The following is a 22,945-nucleotide window of genomic DNA, read 5'->3' as shown; positions in this document are numbered from 1 at the left end:
TTGATAAAAAACTTAGAAAAACTAGTAAAAGATGTTAAACCAGATGATGCGCCAAATTTTTTTTTTCATTTTATTTAGTTTTTGACAAACTAGTTGGTTTTCATAATATTTTTGCACGAGTGCTCTGAAAGCCACTTAAATGCGGTTCTGCTTTTGGTAAGTATCCTTTTTTTTACGGGTTTCTTTTTAATCTTTGATATGGTAAGTTTATGTAAAGCTACGAAAATCATGGTAAAACTTTGCAAAGTTTTTCCTCTTGGTATGCAAACAGATTTTAGTCGCTGGTTTAATGTTACTTTCTACGAAGCGGTCTTCGTATAATGTTCATTTTAGTTTGCCCTGCAAAGTCCGGTGGTTTTCAATTTATCCATCACATTTACAATGACAGCTTCATAGCCAAATGACACGCACTTAAAAACAGCAGGATACGCAACAAGATATCCTGGGGAAAATTAAATTTTCAGCGGCCGTGCAGCCTTGACAGCCGTGGTCATCAATCAAACCACTTGTCACATGCTGTCGGCAGGCTGGTATTTAGCCAAATATACATTTTGCCAGCATAATGTTGACAAACAAATTATCATTTTTTCAGCTGCGATAGGGAGCGGCGAGGTGCAGGTCGAGACGGGCTTAGCGTTGATTAAATAGGGTCATCAGCAGGGCAAAGTACTGGTAACGAGCGAGCCTTGCAGATAGTTAATGATGCCCAGCTGCTCAGGATATTGGGCATTGCAAACTGCGTACACGGTGGCCAGTCTTGCTCCCCCACCCAAAGTAAGTCCATCATAATCATTATGGATGTGTTCAATGGACTGCATGGAGAGAAAAGATAAAGCGAGTTAAATGATGTTTGTGGTCAGTTTAATACTTTTCCGCACAAAATTAAGATCGATTTCTGTCATTTAAATTCAAGCTTAAAGCAGATGAAATCTCTAAAATTTCAACTTAAAGTAAAACGAACAAAACCTGTATCAAAAATATGTTCGTTCGATCACAATGATTGTCAAAATATGTAATGCATAATTTTCAAAGGGATTGCATTACGTGCAACTAATGCAAGTTGGTTGAAGCTAAATGGAGTGATCGATTGGACATTGATGCATTCGAAGCAAATGAAGTTGCTGAAATCCATCTCCGCTAGCAAATCAAGACGTCAAAATGTGTTCCCGGGCAAAGCCACTGAGATTCATTGCTTACTTAAGGCATATTTGGCTGGATCAGCTACCAACACCTGCGGCTGACGGGTGTGAAAGAGCTAAGTCATTTGGCCAAAACCAACAAACAGAAGAAATGCACTGAAAAGTATTAATACTTTTCTAATTCTACTTTTTGGTTTTGAAAATTCCATTATTTATTCTTTTATTATTATTATCTTTGAGAAGAAATACTGATTTTACCAAAAAACACATTATCTTAGTTTTGTTTTATGCTGTAACTTGGCCAAAATTAACCATACAGCTAAAAGGCGCATTGTTTTAGAAAAGTGTAAACCACAGCTAACGATCCATGTCACTTTCGGGCGGATTTCAAAAAAATTATTTTTTCGTAATTTTTCAATTTTTTGTAAGGGGTACCATCATCATTTTTTGAGAAAATTGAGCCAAAAATTTTGTTTTTAGGTGTGTACACCAATCGATAGGAAATTTTCTCACGAATTCAACGATGTATGACATTTTATGTTCTGACGAATATTTTATTAAGAAAAACTAATATTTTTGTGTGCTGTATAATATTTTTCTGAGTGTTTTCGGGAATCCTGGGATGATTATGATCCAAATATATAAAATAAAATTTTGTGTGTGGACTTTTAAAATAACTTCTGTTCTCCACAATTCCGATGCGTGCACGTGCACGGAATCTTTGGAATCCAGATTGTTTACGAATGAACGTATGACAACAGAGAGCGAGTGAAAAGAAAACTAATGAGAAAAAGGCAAGGCGCAGGCGTGGAAACCAAAACTCGGCAACACTGGTGAATTTGGGCGGGTTATAATTTGATTTTCCGTAGATTTCAACGGTTTTTAAATGGAATGTTTCCCTAATTTAAAAGAGGAAACAAAATTGAGGATGAACCCCTTCCTTAGAGTGAAGGGTTATGTGGGCCCAGTCCCGGGGGTGACATAGCAACATATGCAACAAGCGGCTAGAGACCCCAAAAGGTTCAAAAGTCCTACCCCAGACCTCCGAAAAATCCACCCGTTTGGTGGCCCTTATAACCCTGCTGATATGGCGCGCACAGCCTCAGAAAATTCCGGCTGGCATTCAGTTTTCCGTTCAGTTCAACGGCAGACTCGCGCGCGTACGGTTCGAATAAAAAAGCGACGGGTCTCCGGATCGGGAACGACTTCTTCGGCTCGTAGCGCTGTCGGAAAAGTGTTGAAAAAATGCTGGAAAATCAGCTTAGAGCAGGCGAAAATGCCGCCGGCACTCGATCCGTATCGTAATTGAATTCGGGGCAGTGGATTGAAAATAAAATTGAATTTCGTAGCAAACAAACACGGGGCATCGAATAGCAAAGCGATAAACTAGTCGTTAAATTGAATATACAAATTGGTGTTTTGATTAAAACTAATAAACATAAACACTGAAACCGCAGAGCACGAGGAAAAGTGAAAAGAGGAATTTATTTTTAAATACAATTTCTTTGTTTTTCGCTGCTTGCAATTGGCTGACATTGCTCATACGCCTCGTTGCCTCAGCGAAAAAGGGGAATTTAGCATAGTTCCTGGTAAGCGGTCTCCCAACGCCTCAAGAATTTTGTGATTTTTTTTTTCCGTTTTGGTGGTCTTTTCATTGCTTTTCCATATTACACAAACATTGTTTTCGAGGGGGGTTTGATTGTGAACTTTGCTTATTGCCAAAACTGAAATTGTTTTGGGTTACGGCTGTATTAAAAGTTAATGCAAATTTGAGTTGGCAAAGTAATCATAAAACTGCTATTTGTACACCATTTTGAACTTTATCCAAAATGTAATTACTTCAATCGGTTAATCAAGCGATGAAGCCGAATTCGAAAGATCAAACTCAAGGGCGTCCCTCTTCATCCCGATTTTCCACTCAATTTGAGCATCGAGTTCCACGATTCCAGTCAAGCGAGAAATAGTTAACGGATAACCAAAAATCAGCACGCTCAATTGGGTTTGTCGATTAAAAGGACCTCCGATGATCTCAGACTCGGGAAATGCGTCGGGAAAACCAAATTCCTCTGGGTAACAATTAATTTGATTCCGTTCCCAATATGTTAACTGGCAAAGCCCCCAAAGGAAAATCATTTATTTTTTAGTATGTACCTTTGCATTTACATCCTGTGTGATAAAATAAAAACTGCTCGCATCGGATTATCCCTTGGGTGTTCTCAGATGCGCACATTACTGATGTTTATAATGCAAATAAACAAAGTGCTTAAAATGTATTTACTTTAGGACTTAACTTACTTTAACCTTGTGGGGATTTCAAACCATTTTATTAGTAGGAACATCCGTTTGTTGTGAATTAAATATGCTAAGTATCCTCCTTAACAAAAATGAAGTGGTTGAAAATAAAAAGTTGAAGCCGAATCATAATATGAATAAAAACGTTTAACCGAATTGGTAGCTTAACTGAAAGTGTTTTGGGTAATTACAAAGATTTTTTTAATCATTTTCGATCGAAAAAATAAATTAAATAGATATATATTCAATTGGTATTAATCGTGTGTAACAAAAACTATAAGTCGACAAGTCGAACAACAATTCGATTGCTTAAAATAATTCCAATTAAATGAATTAATTAATTAAACTGTTGTGAATTATGTTAGCATACAAATTCAAATGCTACAAATCAATGTAAGACGACAACAAATGTATTCCATTTGTAGAATAATAGCTTGATTGCTCCTTTAATTAGGATCCTAGTAATTGGTCATTGCCAACTGATTCACTTAATGTGTCCATTTCATCATTGGATTTAAATTTAGAAGACAGCCATCGAACTAAAGGCAATCCGTTTGCCAAATAGCCCGTTTAATTGGCCCTGTGAGCCCGGAGCCATCTGACTCAATCACTGGCTGCCAAAAGTTTTGCCGCTCCTAAATATTTAATGTCAACTATGATTAGTGAAGGCCGCAAGATGTTGTGGCCTGCCGGCTGTGGTCGAGGGTCTTTGGCCGAGTGGAGTGGTTGGCCGGATAAATGGCTGCTTGCCGGGCAAATGGACGCATCCGCACTCGGATTCGGATTCGGATTCGCATTCGCATTCCCATCTTCACAAAAGCCCAGTCAACGGTCAGCTGAGCAAACCGAAATCCTTTCAACGCGAATTGCTTTCAGCGGTGCGGAGGATCCCCCTCTCCCCCTTCCGCATTAGTCCTGTAAGCCGGAATGGGCCGATGGCCATTAGTTGGCCTACCAAAAAAAGGCGGTCTTTAAAGATCCAGGCAGGCGTGAACGAGCGGGGATCTTTAAGCGAATTCGAATGTGAATGCGAATGCGAATAAGTAATAAGCGAATGCCGTATCCTTCGTATGCTCAGTATGTCCAGTTCTGGTCGAGCTCCACAGTGCTGTCATGCATCAAAACATTTAATTAAATTGAAACCGATGCGGCATCCGCCCCACTGCTGACGTCTTTTCCCGGACGTTGTAGGATGTGGGGCCCAAAGGACACCGGCGGGGAGATGGAGGGCAGGGCTGCAGGTCCTGTGGCGCCGGAGACGTGTGTAACTTCGGCTTTCAGCTCTCAGCACTCAGCTTTCAGCTGGTCACCAGCTCACTATATCAGCTCTGTGTGAATTTAAATGAGGCAGTCCTAAACAAGTCGGTGAATCATGTACATATTTTAGCGGTACTCAGATGAGTTGGTCCTTCCTTTGTGCAGCTCCATTGAACTATGCACTGTCCTTGTCGGTGGACAAAGGAGAAAAGGACATACTTTCGCAGGGGTTTGCCTTTAAATAAATGGGTTAATTTGTAGGCATTGTTCGGGCACAAGAGCAGAAAATAACATGTGTAGTCGAAACATAAATGCATAAATTATAGGCTTTGCCAACTTTGTATATCTAATCTAAAATATTGTTCCCTAATTTTGGCAAAAGTTATTTGCAACTATTGTCAGATTGTTATTTATGATTTAATACAAACGAAGTAAGCGTACAATTTATGGCATACAATTTCATTTGATCATTTTATTATTCGCAATCATTGTCAGACAATATAATTCTGACTACAAGGACCGAAAATGTAATGCTTTTAAACCTAAAATATTTCACAAATTGAATCACCAACGTGCATTTAGTTAAATGGTCATAAAAAGCATAAATTGCAAAGTATTCAAATCAATTTTGAAATAAGTGAAAAGTGGAAAGCTTCTGTTCAGTAGACATTCAACGGGCGAAAAAAAAGACCAATCAAAAGTGAAATATACTCAAATTCCCCCTTGGCTTCGCCACTGGTCGTCATCTTTCCACACCAAACAGATCTGATGGAAAATCCAGCGAATGGGATGTGGGTGAAGTGGGTGGTGGTGGGGACCACTGGTCTTTGAGAATGGGAGCCAAGTGGGCAATATACATACTATAGCTCGCCTTTCTGCACTTGCTCCACCAAAGAGCCATCGCCTGTCTCCGCTTTGTTCCTCAATTTACACATAATTGCAATAAATTGACTAAGTGGGTGCTGGGGTGCAAAATTTATAGCTCCAGACATTTGGGCGGAACTGCAGTCGGTTATTTGGTTCGTTCTCCGCTCAGCTCTCGGATTGCTATGCAGGGCACTCCGATAGACTCCGGTTGATAAGATAAGACATCGGAATACCCCGGACTCCCCCACTCCGTTCACCTGTTTGCTTTGGTTTATGTCCACTGCTGGTAATTGGTAACTGGCGGCACAGGGGCGATTGGCCGTACAACGGGGCGTATGAGTGGCGTTTTTTGTGGCGTGAGTGGCGTAAGTCGCATGAGGGCTGAATGTATTCCTTGCAATCACTGCCATGGCTTTTGTGGCTTCTTTATGAGCCAGGGAAATGGCCTTAAATGGTACATAATGCTTAGGATGTAAGCACACGCACACACATGCTGGTCACCTTAAATTCCCTTAAACTCTGTACACACATCGAAATCCGTCCGAGCGGGCAGAAAAATTTAATTTCAACATACCTGAGCCGAGCTGATTCATTTGTAAATAATTCTAATGCCTGTTATCTGTTATTGGCCATCCAACTTTAAAGGCAAATAAACCCGAATCGCTTGAACAATTAAATTCGCAGAAACAACTTGTCCTGCCTCAACACCGCCATATATTATATATCTCCAAGTTCGCCCAAGTACGCATTTATCCGATGTTTATATAGTATTTTAGCGCTTTTATCACCCACGTTTATTTATATATATTAAGGGGGATTGTTTAATTTTCGTGGATGTTATTGTTTCGTCTGTTTTTCGGTAAGGTGCGAAAGATAAATCCAGCTCGCAAATGAATTTCTTGCTCCGAGCATTGTGCGGAGCTCATTAAACAATCATTTTGATGAATTTAGCCCGACTGCCGAGATTCGGAAACGTGGAGGAGCTGGTGGCGCATGTGGCCAATTTGCAGCACCATACATTTAATGCTCATTTTGTGCCTAATTGTTTTGCCGGTGCGGGTGTGTTAGTGTGTGCTTGTTTGTGCTTGTGGGTAAATTAAAAACGCTCGTTTAAGCCGGCAAAAGGCGTTGGTAATTACAATTCAAGTTCACTTCCACTACCCCGAAAAAATGTGCTTATTACGTTTCGGTTTGGCTGCCTATGTTGCTTGCTCTGCTCGTATTTTTGTTTTTTAATAAATTGTTTTAGAAATATACAGGCCGGGCGGCAGGAAGTGAAAGTACACTGAATGTGGACCGACATGTCAGGATGGGGGCGTGGCAAGGGAGGGAGGGAGGTAGGGGGAGGTGGCATGGCTGTAGGACAGCGCCCCAACTCGTATTGACATACATATGTAGTGGCACATACAAAAGCGTTTGCAGAGAAATAAAAAACACAATGGCTGTCTCTTTTGTCTACAAATCATAAATAATCCGATTTTGTAATTATAATATGTAATGCTTTTTGCTTCCTTTATAATTCATTTGTAATTTACTGAATGTTGGGTGATACAGTTAATTTCTAATTAACTTTAATGCTGGCTTCAGCTGAAATATATGTAAAGCAATTATTGGCTTCAAATTAAACTGTGTAGGAATAAGCGGGTTAGTTAATAAGAAGCGGTTTTGTGTAGTAATGTCTAGACAAGAGATTTGAAAGAGATTTTTCTCCCAGTATACACCCAAGGGACTGGGCTGTCCGTGTCCATATAGACCCGCACTGTTGCTGCAGCCACACACTCCCACTTGCCCGCCAACACATCAACCCACCGAACGACCAACTTACAAAGACCCACCGACTAAACTCGTCTTTATTTCTCGGCGCTGTGTGCCTGTGACTATGCCACCCTGTACTTGACTTGTCAAATACAAAAAGAGAAACTGCCGAGGGACCGGGAAAAAACTAGACCTTTTATTCTCGGTCGTAATGAACGCTGCATGTGCTTTCCACGCTCCTAAAAAATATGTGGAATGCTGTAAGCAGTTGTGGCGAGTCGAAGGTCCAAAGGGAATTGTTTAACTTTCACAGAAAAACCCTACATTTTCGCATAATCAATATTAAACAGGCAAGAGTTTTTTGCTTGAAATGATTTATTAAATAGAGTTAAATTTTAATATTTTGTAAACTCTTGTGGTTCAGTAACTCCATTGTATGAACAATCTGAAAAATGAAACTTTTTAAACAGTTAAACTCTTTGTTAAAGTTTGCCAAACTATACACTTAATTATTTGCATTTCCTACTCTTTTTCAAGTGTTTACCCTGACGTTTTAAAAACCCGACGGTGTCTGAAACACTTGGCTGAACTACTAAGCATCCAGCTCGCAGTGCTGCTGTTGCAGTGTCTATCTAGATTTGATTTGATAAACAAAGACCTAGGAAAAATAGGAAAAACAACAACAACAACAAAATCCACCGCGAGTCAGCGAGATAAACTCATTTTAAAGTTTACGCTCTGCGTGCTGGCACAACACGGCGTATACGCAACGCCACACGACTTTCCACTGCATCAGCGTTTTACATCGCTTTCGGTGGCTGGCCATGGCACGTGACAGCTTGGCCATTTTTCAAGTTCACCGAAATTCCGAGCACAAAAATGCGAATCTAATTTTTTGCGATTATTGCCGAAAACGCAATTTGAGCGGACATCAGTCAAAAAGGACCTTCCCGCACACAAACTCATTCGCCGAGGGGCGACCAACTTTTAGTTGGTTGAGCACTTTGCTATTCTGGCAAATATTTGCTTTCATCGTGCGTTTTTTTTCGGGGGCGTGAAACGATCTGCCAATTATGGTGAACATTCCGTTTGAAGATTGTTTGCCTTTCATTAAGACTGCATCGCCGACGCGTCATCACCCGGTGCACTTCAGTTGCCAATTTCTGGACCGAACCAGAACCACAACCAACTTATTAATTTGTCTGTGGCATGTGCTTTGTTTTGTCTATTTGTAGTCATTATTTGTAATCATTCCCCAGCAGACGAGCTGCCGGCAATTGATTTCTGTACGCCTCGCTGTTTGTTTAATAGCTTTCGATGGCGTCGCTTTTGGAGAGGGGGTTGCATCTTTGTCGGCCGGAGTATTGGTGCACTCTATTGACTTGGCAGATAAACTGTTATTCCAATACATAAAGTAGAACACGGGGAGAAAAAAAATATGATTTTCTATTAGAGAACAATAGGCAATGTAATACGCAATCTTATTTTTCATAATATTCTTGCATTAAGCAGGTAAAGAAAGAGAAGTTACCTCTATATATATAAAGGCCTACTTACTTGACCTACACCTTATTTTTTGGCTTATACCTTATACTCTAGTCGTTGAATTCTTTCCATTACTGCTGGGCAGTAACAAAGTCCGAAAGCAAACAAAGTAATAAAAGCGCCTTGAAGGAATATAAAGCAGCTACTCGGACTATCGTTTTTGTTGAACTTCAAGAGACGCGACTGGCCGTTGCAATTATCTCGAGCTGCCAAGGACAGATCCCAGTCATAATTGAAGGACAACCAGGTCGCTCCCGTGGAAGGACCTCCATTCACTATGGGCAAAAAGTAGGCAAAGAGAAGCTTTCCTGTCGTTCTGAAACAATTGTTCCCCGGCCATCAGACACTCGAAAGGCAGGTAAATCTAGCTCAAGGGACGCATTAAAGAAAATAGCCCTACTGCGTTCTTTTCAATTGGATTTGAGCTATTTTTATCCAAGTAATGACGCTACAGATAATAATATTTCTATTTAAACGGTGTAGCTTAAGGGCCATTCATCAAAATTTGTGACCATTATATTACAATTTATATTACAATTTATGGAAATAGGAAAATGAAATAATTTCTGTTATATTAAAAGCTGGTCCTTCAAATGCAAAGCAATAAGCCCGGTAGTTAGGTATTGATTATTCAGAAACATTGATAAATTAGTTTATGTCCCTATAATTTACACGCCCACTTATTAGGTTTTTGATTGGGCAGCTAATGTTCCTATTTTGATTGTTGCTCGTTCACGTTTAGAGTCAGAAATTAGGTGAGGCTTTACACGGAAAATCAACTTTTGTGTTCTACAAATTACGGACGTTTTACGCTCAAAAAGTTTCCAAGGCTTCCGAATCACTAATGGCCACCACTTTTCGGTCTCATCAAGAGCTGCCCAAGCACACTTAAGTAACTTTTATTTCGGGAGAACTCCTAAGTCAGATTATTCAAAGAACTAGAAACAAACCACAGAAAACTTGTGCAAAAGAGCAGGAGACAGGGCGACAATGAGTCACGTAGCGAAAAATAAAGAAGGCGAAATCATGGAGAAATCAAAATCGATATGAATACCTTCATAAGCACGTAGAGGGAATGTGAAAAGTTTTTACTGAAAATGAGCATCAAAAGCTTTGTTTCGAACAACAAACACGAGGGCAACAAAGATCACAAAATAAAATAAAACATGCCAGAAATTAAATTAGATGGTCTCGTTACTGTTTCCTCTGCATTTTTCAGGTTGAAAAGTTGGCAAATGGAAAGCAAATAGGAGAAACGAAAAGGGATACGCAACATTAACTCGGGAATCCCTTTTGCCAGGATAAAGACAAAGAGAAAGTACTCGGGGGCGTTGAAAAAGGACATCAGCCATGGAGAACCGCAGTGACTTCGAGGCGGATGATTACTCCGACATCAGCGGGAACAACTGGAGCAACTGGAGCACCCCCGCAGCCGTTCTCTACTTGGCCATGAGCAGTGTCCTGGCGACCACGAACCACACTCCCCTTCCCGACTTTGGCCAGGACCTCGGCCAGTCCACCAGCTCCTTCAATCACAGCCAAACGTGAGTTAAGCTCGGATCCGTCTAATGCCTAATTATGACTAAACTCAATTAATGCCCAAACTCACGAACAAACAGAGCAATCATGGCAGTCGTGGGAAATTAATTTGAGGGGCTTTTCAACTAGTAAATCCATTTTTAATTCCAAGAAGAAACTTTGCTTAGATTGAAATTTATTGATTACAATTCGGTGGCTTTTTTAATTTCTAATCAAGACCTCATTTTGTATTGCCACTTTTTTTCATTTTTATTATAATGTGAGTCTGCAGACTGTGTAGGCCATATTGTAATTAAAATTCATCATATCCAGATGCCCAAGGGGGTCCTAAGCACCCATAGAACCCTGTCTACTCCACTGCACTCGGAAAGTAGAATGGGATCGCAGATTTCGTGGCTTTTTGATGAGTCCTGATGAGTCCGCCTTCGCGTCTGTTTTATGCGCGATATGCCACTGATTGTGCCCACACTAACATGCATCTCTAATGACGCCTCCGTTCAGTCATTCCGGCATTCCGGCATTCAGTCATTCATTCAGGCATTTCCGTGCAGTCCGTTCGACGCTGGTGCTTCGCTTCCGTTTCAAATACATAAAACGTCGGAGGGCCCGCGAAAGGCAAACACATTTAATGCCGGGATACTTAGTATACATATCGTATATAGACAAAAAAAAACTGCGGGTGCTCAAACTGCCGGCATTTATGCTCTTCAATGGCATTCAACTCTATTCTTGCAGACATGTCCCAAATTTACTGCCGCAACAGCGGCAACAAATGGGTTACTACGTCAGTCGAACTCGGATAATTATTGGGATATGGCTGCGACTGACGCATCGAAAATACATTTTGCCCATGACTCTTCGCTTTTTTTGCGGCCCAAAACTGCTATATATCCTTCAGGCAGTGCTCAGCACTCAATCCTGTGACAACAGTCAGTAGTATCGTATCATTGGCTGCTGCTACTGCTTTTTCTACTGCTCTCTTTTTTTCCTGAGTTGTCTATTTGTTTGCGCAGGCACTACGTCCGATTTATGTGCAAATAAAAGGCAACCAAGATGGCTAAAATCGGGAGGACGAAGCACACACACCCTGGCATATTTTTCGACACAAAAGAATCCCAGCATCAAAGCAAAACATATTTGTACACATTTCACAGAAGTGGCACAATAACAATTTTATTTGCTGAAACTGTGCAGATTCCCATAACAACTAATAAAAGGCATAGGTTAAATGCTAGTTTATTTTCGGCTGAGATCATTTTTATTTACAAATAAAGAATATATTTTAAGAGTGGGTTGGAATTAATAGAGCATTAAAGAATGGTAAAGTTGTTAAATATATTTTCAAATCGATTGGATTCAATTCATAGAACAAAACCGAACAAAAGTGAGAAAACTGCCCCTGGCGACTTTTAAAAATTTTAAACAAGTACCTCAACAACAATAAAATGCTTTTAAAACTCGACTTAGAATTTCGGACTGTACTGTTAACTCTCTAAACTGATATCCCCTTTTTCCTGTCGATTGGCACTGTTTAAACCTCAACACCAATATCAACAAGAGTGTGAGTTCTGGGAGCCGAAGACATCAGAGTAGTAGCAACATCTTTTTTTTCGCTTTTTGCCATGACATTTTCTTTGGCCCGAGGCGTCCTGAATTTGTTTCTCTGACTCTTCTATCCTCACTTTTCCCATCCAGCCATTTCCATTTCCATTTCCCATTCCGTTTTTCACAGGCCTATCTGGCTCCCCACAAAACAAATCAATAATCCTCTTTGCATTAGGCCCTCGAACAAAAGAGATTTTATGTAAATCCCCGTAGTTCGTCAACCGAAAAAGAGTGAGTGTGAGTGCATAGTGAGAATTACTTATGTGGGCATCTTTTTAATTGCTGTGAAGAGCGAGTAAACAAAGCATTAATGACTACCTAGCCAATTTAGTGCCATCCCCAGCACACTGCGTGCATATTAAATGACATGGCTGTTGTCCTGCCCTCCAGTTTTCTAGTTTATGCGACCAATAAAGCCCGATCGGAGGACGGGGTCTAACCCTCCTGTCGCGTCACAAATCCGCTGGAGCGAATCCTCGGGTTCCCTCTATTTGAGCACTCTCCTAGATGCGAACCTAAATAAACAAGACGAGGCTCGGAAAATATTAAAAAGATGACGACAACCGCCGATGAGTGAGTGGAGTCCTCTGCCCTCCGGCTGAACCCGATGTTTTATGCGGCAGACGGCGCTGGAGAAGAACACGGATTTGTCAACGCACGCACAATTACACACGCTTAATAGCGACAACATCCTGGATACGCACATATAGATACACAGAGAGAAACGGGTATTTTTATGAGATTTAGGTTGTATTCTTTAGGGGTTTTTAATTAAAAGGAATTACTATTTAGAAATATTTTTTTTATTTATAATAGTGTTTTTTTTTTTAACTGAGAGGTTTTAAAGCTTATAAATAATCTTTTGCTAGGCACTTTCTTCCAGTGCACACAGGCTTGTAAGCTGGAAGCACCCATTCGCATGCTTACATAGACACATCACCCACTTGGCACTCGTTTATGGCGTAGCAGTGGGACGACGTGAAACATAACACACACTTAATCTCGATGTCACTAATTCCCCATTGTACCTCACATCCCCCTTATCCTCCTTATCCACCTTATCCACCTTCTGCCTTTCTCATTCACAGCCTATCCACAGACCTGCCCTCCACCGTCGACGTGGAGGATGCGGCCAAGGATGCGGCGGCCTCCATGGAGACGAGCCCGTTTGCATTTGTGGTCCCGTGGTGGCGACAGGTGTTGTGGAGCCTGCTCTTTGGCGGCATGGTCATTGTGGCGACCGGCGGTAACCTGATTGTTGTCTGGATTGTGATGACGACCAAGCGGATGCGGACGGTGACCAACTATTTCATAGGTGAGTAGGCTGATTTGCTTGTCATGTGTGCACACCTTGCGTATACGTAATAAAAATCACTCATACGGCATGTTGGGCATGCGAGCTTAGCTTGTAAATCAAATATTTGCTGGTTTAGTGAGCCCTAGATACCGTCTCTTCCCATGTCAAGTTAGTAACGTTTAGTGAAATTTAACCAGACTTTAACTTGTTCTTCGCCCAACTACTTTGTCGGTAATGAAAAATTAAAGACTATAGTTTCCGCCAAAAACTATTTTTCATTTTCCCGCGTTCCTCCAATTAGGATCCTGGTGTTTCCCCTTTAGTTTGTCCAGTTCGGGTCGACGAGCTCTGACAAGAGCCCGTGGGGCTTGTTTAAGTCTCTCCCTGGGAAAACTGGGGTGGATTACCTATTTATGGCTGCTGCTGCACCGAGCGGCACTTAAAGAGCAACTGAATTGGTCGCTGGCCTCCCTCTTCCGCATTTTACATGCACCCTGTTGCATGGCTCTGATATTAACTTTACTGCCCCTCAATCCCCCATCGCTGTCAATTTTGACTGAACGGAGGAGAAAGCCAGCCAGGATGGGATTAATTTTAATTTCCTTGGCCTTCGGGCATCAAATCAAGTTATGAAGTTTGCAGTCTAAAGACTGAACTTGACTCTCATTAATTGAATATGCTTTTAAACACGTTTCGGGATGCATCCAAGTCGCATTCCGACTTTCCTACTTATGCACTCTCTAATCTCAATTCTAAAAACTTTAACGCATGCTTAGAGACGCCGAAGTTTAGGCCAAGCTTATTAAAGTTTTAATAAAGTTTTCCCCATAACGACACTATCGACATTTTGCAGAGAAGTTTTCCTTCTCTCCTCCGGAATGTTTACTTAGATACCTGATTGCCAACTTTATGCATGCGCAATTATTTTAATATAATGCCCGAGCAACCTAAGACTGAAGGCAATAAAATGAACCTGGAATTGATTCCGTTTTGCGAGCTTACCACTAATCCAGCTCTTGTGTTCGACGGATCCCATCCAGATATAGCAAATAACATCGGAGCAGGCAGCAATCTTGGCCCGAACCCTCCTGTTCCACTTGCCTTTTGTCAGAGACTTGGTAATGATTATTATTATTACGTAAACTAAATGCCCGTTGAGCTCAGAGGGCTTTGGCGAAGGCATTTCGAATTTGCATTTATAAATACACATTGGCAATCATTATTAGTAACAAGTTCTGACGTTTTAATCATTTTCGGGCACGAAAATTTCAAATTCACATCACAGACAGCTGGAGCAGCTCCTCGTCCGCCCATCGAGGTGGTTGGGTTTTCGGGGGAAACCAGTCACCGGATGATAATCTTCTTTGGGTTCATTATCAATGCGTATTTGCATCTTTTGTTTGAGTTTCTCGGGTAGGGTATCGTTTGTAATGAGATTCTATCAACTTTGTAGCCATAAGAAAAAGGTTTTTCTAAATATATCTTCGTAGAACAAGCTATTCTTTTGAAAATTTTGTTTAAGACTCTTCAAACATTTGACATTTATTTAAAAATTATGTAATTTGAAAAGTTTTTCTTTCCTCATTTAAGTTTGTGATTTTTATTAAGTTCCATCCAGGTCATAAATAATATTCCTGTTATCTCGGGCAGAGTGTGTGCCCCCTGCAAAGGCGGTGGGCCTAAAAAGTTACATTTTGTTATTAATTAAAATGGGCCAGAATCGATATTCGGGTACGTGGCTGACAGGTCCGTGCCCCCGGGGTAATGGTTATGGGGCCATAGTCAACGGCCCCGGGAGCCAGGTCGATTGTTAGAATGCGACACGTCGCCTCGTGTCGTGTCGTAGGCGTCGCAGGACTCGCAGGACACTCAGGAGTCGCAGGAGCTCGCAGCAGCCGAGAATAACATGAGGACACGGGCTAATGTTCGGCAAAAGGACATTTGTTTTATTGTAGCTGCTGTGGGCTTCGAGATGCTTTTTATTCTTCGCCACTTCGTCGCCTTATCTCCAGTAGATAATGAAAAGTAAACAAAGACGGAGACCGAAGACTTCTCTTTCTCAGTGTTGGCATTTTCCTTTCGCGTGGCCCGTGTTATTGTCTATGGCTGCTGATTCATTGGCATGTAAATCGGTCCATGCAAATGAAATACAATAAAAGCATATCAAGTAATGGATTCCAGACGAGATGCTCTCGTTTCCTGTTGATTTTGGTACAAATATGCGGGTGAAAGTGCACTTTACCCGTCGCTAATTATAAATGTACAGAGCGCAAATAAAAGGTAAGTGGAAGTGACGGGAGTTGTGTTTTCTTTTCGGGCCCTCGAAGGTTGCGTAATTACGAAAATTCTTTGTTGTTTGTTCTGCATAATTTGCCGGCTGTTGCCACTCGAACAGATAAGAATGATTTCCCGTCTCTGCCTTTTCCGGTTGGCCAGTGAACCTCTCCATCGCGGATGCCATGGTGTCCAGCCTGAACGTCACCTTCAACTACTACTACATGCTGGACGGCGACTGGCCCTTCGGCGAGTTCTACTGCAAGTTGTCCCAGTTCATCGCCATGCTGAGCGTTTGCGCCTCCGTGTTCACCCTAATGGCCATCTCCATCGACAGGTGAGTGGATCCGGGGATTGTGGGGATTATGAATGCCCGAAGGAGCAGCCACATATGCATATGCATACGCCGATCCCGTCGACCTATCGCGACCCTTATCAATCACGGTCAGGAGCACGGGCCAAGTAACCCATTCGCTTTAATAGGATTTCATAGGGCCGCAGACATGGGAGCACAATTGGATTGCCTGTCACAAAGCTCAAAACGAGAACCCATCAAAATACGAGCTCCCCGAAATACATAAATAAATAATGTTCCACATACTTAGGCTGAAGCGTTTATTGATGATTCACCTATTTGAAATATTAGGAGGCTAAATCGAATTATTCTGTCTAGTAAACAAAATAGCCGATAAACAACTCGAAAGATTATAAATAATTTTTCCAATGCTTAGTGATAGTGAAGAATAATCCCTTTTATATCGAAGGCGTATTCATCAAATTATACTGTCTAGTAAACAAATCAGTGGGCATACAGATACAAATGCCGAACTGTTTATAAATAATTCTCCATTTACTCAGTCCCAAATATTTATTGAAGATTTATCGGTTCGAAATCGTAAGCATGCATATAAATTTAAATATACTGTCAAGTTAGGGCATGTACCAAAAATAAATTTTAAAAGTTCAAGCTGCTGAGCAAAACATTTAGCAACAGTGAATTGAAAACCGACGAATAAATAAAAAGCCTATAAAACATTGCTACAATGTTTGCATTTATTAATTTTCTTCCCCGTCCATAATAATAAAATCCAGAACCATCAGTAGAAATAAATGTATTGGAAATGTCGAGCATATAAATAAAAGACTTGCGTGCGACACATAAATAATGCTTCTTTCGAGCGATAAATTAAGTTAATGCTTAGTCAAAGAAACTCTTAGGTATACATTTAAAGTCTCAAATCACGGTAAATTAATCCAATTAAAGACCTCAGCGAATAGAACAAATAAATCACACAGGCTGCTCATACGCAACATAACATTATCCTCCTATTGGGTTACTGTTTAAACTCCCTTAATGACTCCAACTTTTAATGGCATGTCGTGATCCGATGAAATAGCACCACGCAGGCCAAAATTCAGCAGATTAAATTACTTTTTGGCTGAAGCGCACTTCTGCAAGGGCCGTTCTCTTAATTTCATTTCATGGCCCTTTTTTTCGGGGTGACCTCGTCCATTCCGATAATCAGCTTACTGTGTGGAGGTTCCCTCTCAGCAAAAACTTTGTTAGCGAGGGCCCTCCACTCGACCGAAATTGTTTTAAAATGGCACCTCTCATTGGTTTTACTTTCGCAGGTACGTGGCCATTATGAGGCCACTGCAGCCGCGGATGAGCAAGCGATGCAATTTGGCCATTGCAGCGGTCATCTGGCTGGCCTCCAGCCTCATCTCCTGCCCCATGATGATCGTCCACCAGACGGAGGAGGTGCCCGTGCAGGGGCAGGGCATCCGCACAGTCTGCTTTCCGGATTGGCCCGATGGCCCAACGGGTCATTCGAGGCTGGAATCACTGTGAGTATCCGTAATCCTTTCGCGAAAAAAATCAAGTGCTCAGCTGAACTCAGCCGAATTTACGTCAGTTGAAGCTGTCAGTGCTTGTTTCCACCATCACATTAGTTGGGGGAAAAAAATAGTTGCCGTCAATGCACAGTGAAAATTTTCCAGTTTTTTTAACCAATTTATTTAGGAGATTAAAATTTATTTTTTAAAAGTTGCTAGATTAATGCATATACTTTCTTTAAAAATGTATTTAAAGTTATAGTAAAACAGTTTCGTTTTCAAAATTGCTTTTTGTGAGTGGATACCCAAAAGGTTTTTCTTGTCAGCGAGCTGGAGGTGTAAATCAAAAAATCAGAGCGTCATTCGAGTTGGAAGTTGCACATGCAGGGACAATCGGAATCCGGATCTTTAGTGAGACTGAGGGATGTGGATTATCGGGGATGTGGTCGTAAAAGCGAACATTTGGAGACAAAACTGAACCAAGACATTCACATAAAAAACGAATGGCCAAATGGGTGGGCAGTCGGTAGGGGGTAGGGGGTTGGTTGCCTGTGGGCAAAATCGGGAAGAGGGGCAGATAAAACGTGTTGCTTTTTACAACCATTTTGTATGGCAATTTGGTAGCAGTGGGTGTCCTGCGTTCTGCTTTCTACGTCCCCCGTATTCCCTGTGTTATGCATTGTGTCCCACATGCAAGGCCATTAATTTTAGATTCATTCCAAATTGCTACTTGCTCAATAAAAAAATAAAACAAAAGCCAGCGGCAGCAACAATGTCCGATGGAGCGATAGGGGTTTTAAAAGCATTGCTCGACTAACTGAAAGGCTTGTAAACACGCTGTTTGATCTACTCTATTTGTGCGCCTTTGTCGTTTAGCTACAACATCCTCATCATCGTTTTAACGTACTTCCTGCCCATCGTCTCGATGACGGTCACCTACTCGCGTGTTGGCTTCGAGCTCTGGGGATCCAAAACGATTGGCGAGTGCACGCCGCGCCAAGTGGAGAATGTGCGCAGTAAACGGAGGGTAAGTCCTGCTGCCCGGCTTCCCGGCTTCCATTTCGACACTATAATTAGCACTTGGTTTCGGAAGTCCCCAGATAGAAATCTTAACAACTTTTCGGAAGCTTTTTTGATTTTGCTTTTAGATGTCCTGCCTCGACAAAATTTAATTGCTTTTAAAGAAGGACTTAGGAACATAACTTTTTAAGCATTTAAGTTGTTTTTGCTCTAAATTTTTCCATAGATTTTATTTATGCGGCTTTTAAGGGTTTTCGCATTTCGTTTGGTTCCAACGAAAATGTTATTGCCTTTTCTGGAACTCCTTTTCCATTTGGCCACCTGTGTTGATGCTAAACATTTTTATTAACTTTACCCATAGTTTCTAAAGTTGAGTTTAGTTCATGGAAAACGAGTTTCCGTAAACAACCTTTTATGTTTTCTATGATTTAAGTCCAGAGCTTTCAAGAAATCCATTTAGGAATTACTTATGTTTAAAAATTAATGTTGTCACAGATACATTTATCCACAAAATAGAGCAAGCATTTTAACAAATTCAAAACAATTTGTACGCGTGTTGTAACCATAAACTGTCGCCTTTCTCTTAGGTGGTGAAAATGATGATAGTAGTTGTCCTGATATTCGCCATCTGCTGGCTGCCGTATCACTGCTACTTCATCATCACATCCTGCTATCCCGTCATCACCGAGGCACCCTTCATCCAGGATCTCTACCTGGCCATTTACTGGCTGGCCATGAGCAACTCCATGTACAATCCCATTATATACTGCTGGATGAATTCGCGGTGAGTAGTTGAATCGCTCGCCACTTCGCTTAGTTAGTTAGTGGAAGGTTCACGTTCATGTGGTTGCTTTAACCCGAAACAAATTGGGTAATTTGCGGTTGAGTTAGCACCATTAGGACCATAAGTGCAGTGGCATTCCGGACTTCGACATCTCGGCAAGAGCCGCGTCGACAGATTAGTTGATTGGTTACCCGACTCCCCGGAAATTAATGTGCTCGTCATCATTACTGCAGGAACCACAGGCACAACGTGCTCCTGGTTGCTAGTCGTTGCTGTCTCGCACTTTGAATATAGTTTGCAAATACATGCCAACATGATTCCGGAAAACTGACACACAGCTGCGGTTGAAATAAAGGCACACTAGTTGACATTCATTTGAAGCCGGCATTCCATGTGTTTAAAACAGTACAAAAAATCATTTTATATAAAAATCAGGAGTAATAACTATAAATCGTAAAATGTGAGGTAATAAAAATAGCCTGAATTAGTTTAATCACAACATTAACAAGAAAGGAAGCTAGCTTCGGCAAGCCGAAGCTTATATACCCTTGCAGTTACTAAATATGCCGAACAAAATACATAAAAGCTAAAGAGCATCGAAGCTATGAGGATTTTTCTATTAATTTTCCATATTGTTCATATGACAGCTATATAATATAGTCGTCCGATTTTAATGAAATTTAATTTGTAACTCAAGACTCATTAGAAAACTCTATATTCCAAAAATCATTATTGTCTGATGAAAAACAACGAGGTTATAATTATATTTCCGTTATTTCTATATAGATTTTTCGATCTTTCCTATGGCAGCTCTATGATATAGTACTCCGATTTTTATGAAATTTTTTTCTCAACTTAAGAGTATTTAAAAAACTTTATGTTCCAAAAATCATGCTCGTGGCATTAAAAACAACGACATTATAATTTTTTTTCCATTATTTATATATATATTTTTTGATCTCTCCTATGGCAGCTATATGATAGAGTTATCCGATTTTGATAAAATTTAATCCGAAATTCAATAGCAGTTAGAAAACGCCATCTGGAAGGAGTCAAGTCGATCTGATCAAAAACAACGGTGTAAACATTTTTTATTTCATTCTCTTGTATGGGAGCTATCCGATATAGTCGCCCGATCCGGCTCGTTCCGACATATATACTGCGTGCAACAACTACACAACTTTTGGGAAAGTTTCAGCGAGATAGCTTTAAAACTGAGAGACTAGTTTACATAGAAACCGACAGGAGGACAGACAGACAGACGGACAGACGGACAGACGGACAGACGGACAGACGGACAGACGTACATACATATTTCGATTCAGATGGTGATGCTGATCAAGAATATATATACTTTATGGGGTCTGAGGTGTCTCCTTCACTGCGTTGCAAACTTCTGACTGAAATTATAATACCCTTTGCTCTGCAAGGGTATAAAAATGGAAAAATTCCACATAAAAACTTAATAGTAAAATAAAATTAATTTTTGAAATTATTATTAAAAATATTTGATAAACTAAAACCAAATCCCACTGCTTTAACCGCAACTGTTGGTGTATAAATATTTGTGTTTTCACACTTAGACAAAAGGCGTTGCTCATAAATATATAGTGTATATGGCCGTACAAATTGGCAGTCGGTGTTCGTGCGTCCGTGTCCGGAAAAACGTAGCGGATTGCAATTAATTTCGCTCAGTCAGCGGATATCTGACTGATGGGGGAACGCTAGCCGGGAACAGAAGAGCAGGATAATGGGGCCTCTACGTGGAACAAAGAAAAAACATCCTGGCCAGCACGTGAGGCCCGTTGCCCAGGACCATGGACAACTCCTGTCAATTGATGGCGCCCCATATGCAAATGATGACGACAACGACAACGACGACGAAGGTCTTCATTTATATTTACTACCCATAGGAAACGAGGAGATATTAAGTTCCCGCGTTGGCCCGTAAAAAACACTCCTGTTCGCTATAGATTACATGAGTAACCGGTGCCTAGGTTACTGTACAGAAAGGACTCGGGAAGGCAGTAAAAAAGCTGCTCATAAATAAAACAATTTGATGTGTTTCAGGGATTGTCCGCATGTAGTCCATAAATCCTCAATTAAAAAAGTAGCTTAGGGTTTGATGTATTGAGGTGCCTTTAGAGAGAGTTTGCTAAAATTACATGTTATTTGTTAAAAGTTTTTTGCTTTCAACTAAATAACCTATTGTTGAGAAGCTACAATCCTTGTTTCATTTTTCTCTGTGTACTTTCTTAGCTTTCGCTACGGTTTCAAGATGGTTTTCCGCTGGTGTTTGTTTGTGCGCGTGGGAACGGAGCCATTCAGCCGGAGGGAGAACCTCACATCCCGGTACTCCTGCTCCGGCTCGCCGGATCACAATCGCATCAAGCGCAATGGTAAGTTCGACCACTCGCAATGGACACAAAAAGGATTGCACGCTAATGAGTTACGCATTGATAGATACCCAGAAATCAATACTTTATACCTGCCCGAGCTCACCCAAATCGCATCGAATTTCGCACAGCGGTAAGTTTCGAACCCTAGACCTTCGATAAGTGGATGAGAACAAGGGTCACAATCTAATTATCTTCGATCTGCAAATCCAAATGCAATCCCCAGGAACACCTCGCAATGCGACGCTGAGAAACAGTCTGCCGGGTGAGTCGCAGTCATCCGGCGGAGGGCACAGGAAGAGGATGTCCTACCAGCAGGAGCTGCAGCAGCGGTGGTCGGGTCCGAATAGTGCAGCCTGTGCGTCCAACTCCAGCAGTACGACCAACACCACCCAGCTGCTCTCCTGACAGCCGGCCATCCAGGTGGCTCAGCCGGAGAGCCTGGAGATGCAGACCCAGATTGTCTGCTCGTCGCCGTACAACAACAACTACAGGCGAGCCAATCCTGGATTGTCCGACAGGGACTCGTCCGATGACAAAACCTGGCTCTAAGCTATTTAAAGGTCTCGAATTTATACTTTATACTTTACAAAGGTCCTTGGATACGTGTTCAGTGGAAGCCCGAAAATCACCTAGTCTAAATTTCAATTCGTTCTTAAAGAAACCAAAGCTAAGTTAGGATACCTTCTTTGCCCTCGACCGCCCCTCGAACATATCAGATATAGCTGGACTAAAAAAAGAGCCCACTAATTGGGTATTTCCCTTCAACGATAGCCAACTGTATATCTGCATTGCTTAAAGGAAACTCGATACTTCGTCGCATTTCAGTGGGAAAGGTTGTTCGGACAAGGAAAGACTAAATCTAGATAAAACACTTGTGAGCCAAGCAGTAGGTTTCCCATATATAGGCCTCATCATGCTACTGATCCATTTGAGTCACTGTAAATATTCGGATTGGTTCCTAAAAACTGTTTTTACTCTTCTTAACGCTTACGGCTGCTTGCTTAAGTTGTAACAAATAAACAAATGACTATGAATGTGAATGTACGTGTAAATATAAATGTCTGAATATAAACGTTATTGCGAATAAAGCGACTTGCTCCATCACCGAGTTGTTCTTAGTTGTATTGGGTTTCCGGGTGCACAAATAGGGACTGTCAACATCCTAGAATGAGAATGAGAACGCCAGCCTCGCTGTTTATTCAGCTTTTCCATCCATATTATATTCGGCGTGTGAATGAGACATGGGGAGCCGACAGGAGTGGCAAACACTCTCGAAAATCTAGCAAACCTCCATCCATTCAGCGAGGGTGTAAGACGAATTTAAATATGAATAATC

The 22,945-nt window shown here is 41.2% G+C and overlaps 1 protein-coding gene across 1 annotated transcript; it reads left to right on the top strand.

Annotated features, from left to right (window-relative positions):
* The first annotated feature begins 2,298 nt into the window (after nucleotides 1-2,298).
* LOC108088440 (tachykinin-like peptides receptor 99D) lies at nucleotides 2,299-22,717 on the top strand. The gene is made up of 10 exons (XM_017186215.1): nucleotides 2,299-2,728; nucleotides 10,075-10,399; nucleotides 13,088-13,314; nucleotides 15,733-15,907; nucleotides 17,203-17,418; nucleotides 18,283-18,433; nucleotides 19,014-19,210; nucleotides 21,470-21,609; nucleotides 21,674-21,739; nucleotides 21,833-22,717. Exons 2-10 carry the CDS (start codon nucleotides 10,206-10,208, stop codon nucleotides 22,012-22,014), a joined length of 1,548 nt encoding a protein of 515 aa, XP_017041704.1. The 5' UTR covers nucleotides 2,299-2,728; nucleotides 10,075-10,205; the 3' UTR covers nucleotides 22,015-22,717.
* The last annotated feature ends 228 nt before the right edge of the window (nucleotides 22,718-22,945 follow it).

The sequence above is a fragment of the Drosophila ficusphila genome, unplaced genomic scaffold, assembly GCF_018152265.1.
Source record: "Drosophila ficusphila isolate 14025-0441.05 unplaced genomic scaffold, ASM1815226v1 contig_791, whole genome shotgun sequence".
Classification (NCBI taxonomy): Eukaryota; Metazoa; Arthropoda; class Insecta; order Diptera; family Drosophilidae; genus Drosophila; species Drosophila ficusphila.
Note: the sequence above shows the minus strand (reverse complement) of the source record. Positions and strands in the feature narration are given on the sequence as shown.

Excerpts from the sequence above, each read along its gene's own strand:
- LOC108088440 (XM_017186215.1), top strand. The coding sequence starts at position 10,206 with ATGGAGAACCGCAGTGACTTCGAGGCGGATGATTACTCCGACATCAGC. Across the intron at positions 13,315-15,732 it reads GGTGACCAACTATTTCATAG|TGAACCTCTCCATCGCGGAT; the intron begins GTGAGTAGGCTG and ends CCGGTTGGCCAG. Across the intron at positions 18,434-19,013 it reads ATGTGCGCAGTAAACGGAGG|GTGGTGAAAATGATGATAGT; the intron begins GTAAGTCCTGCT and ends CCTTTCTCTTAG.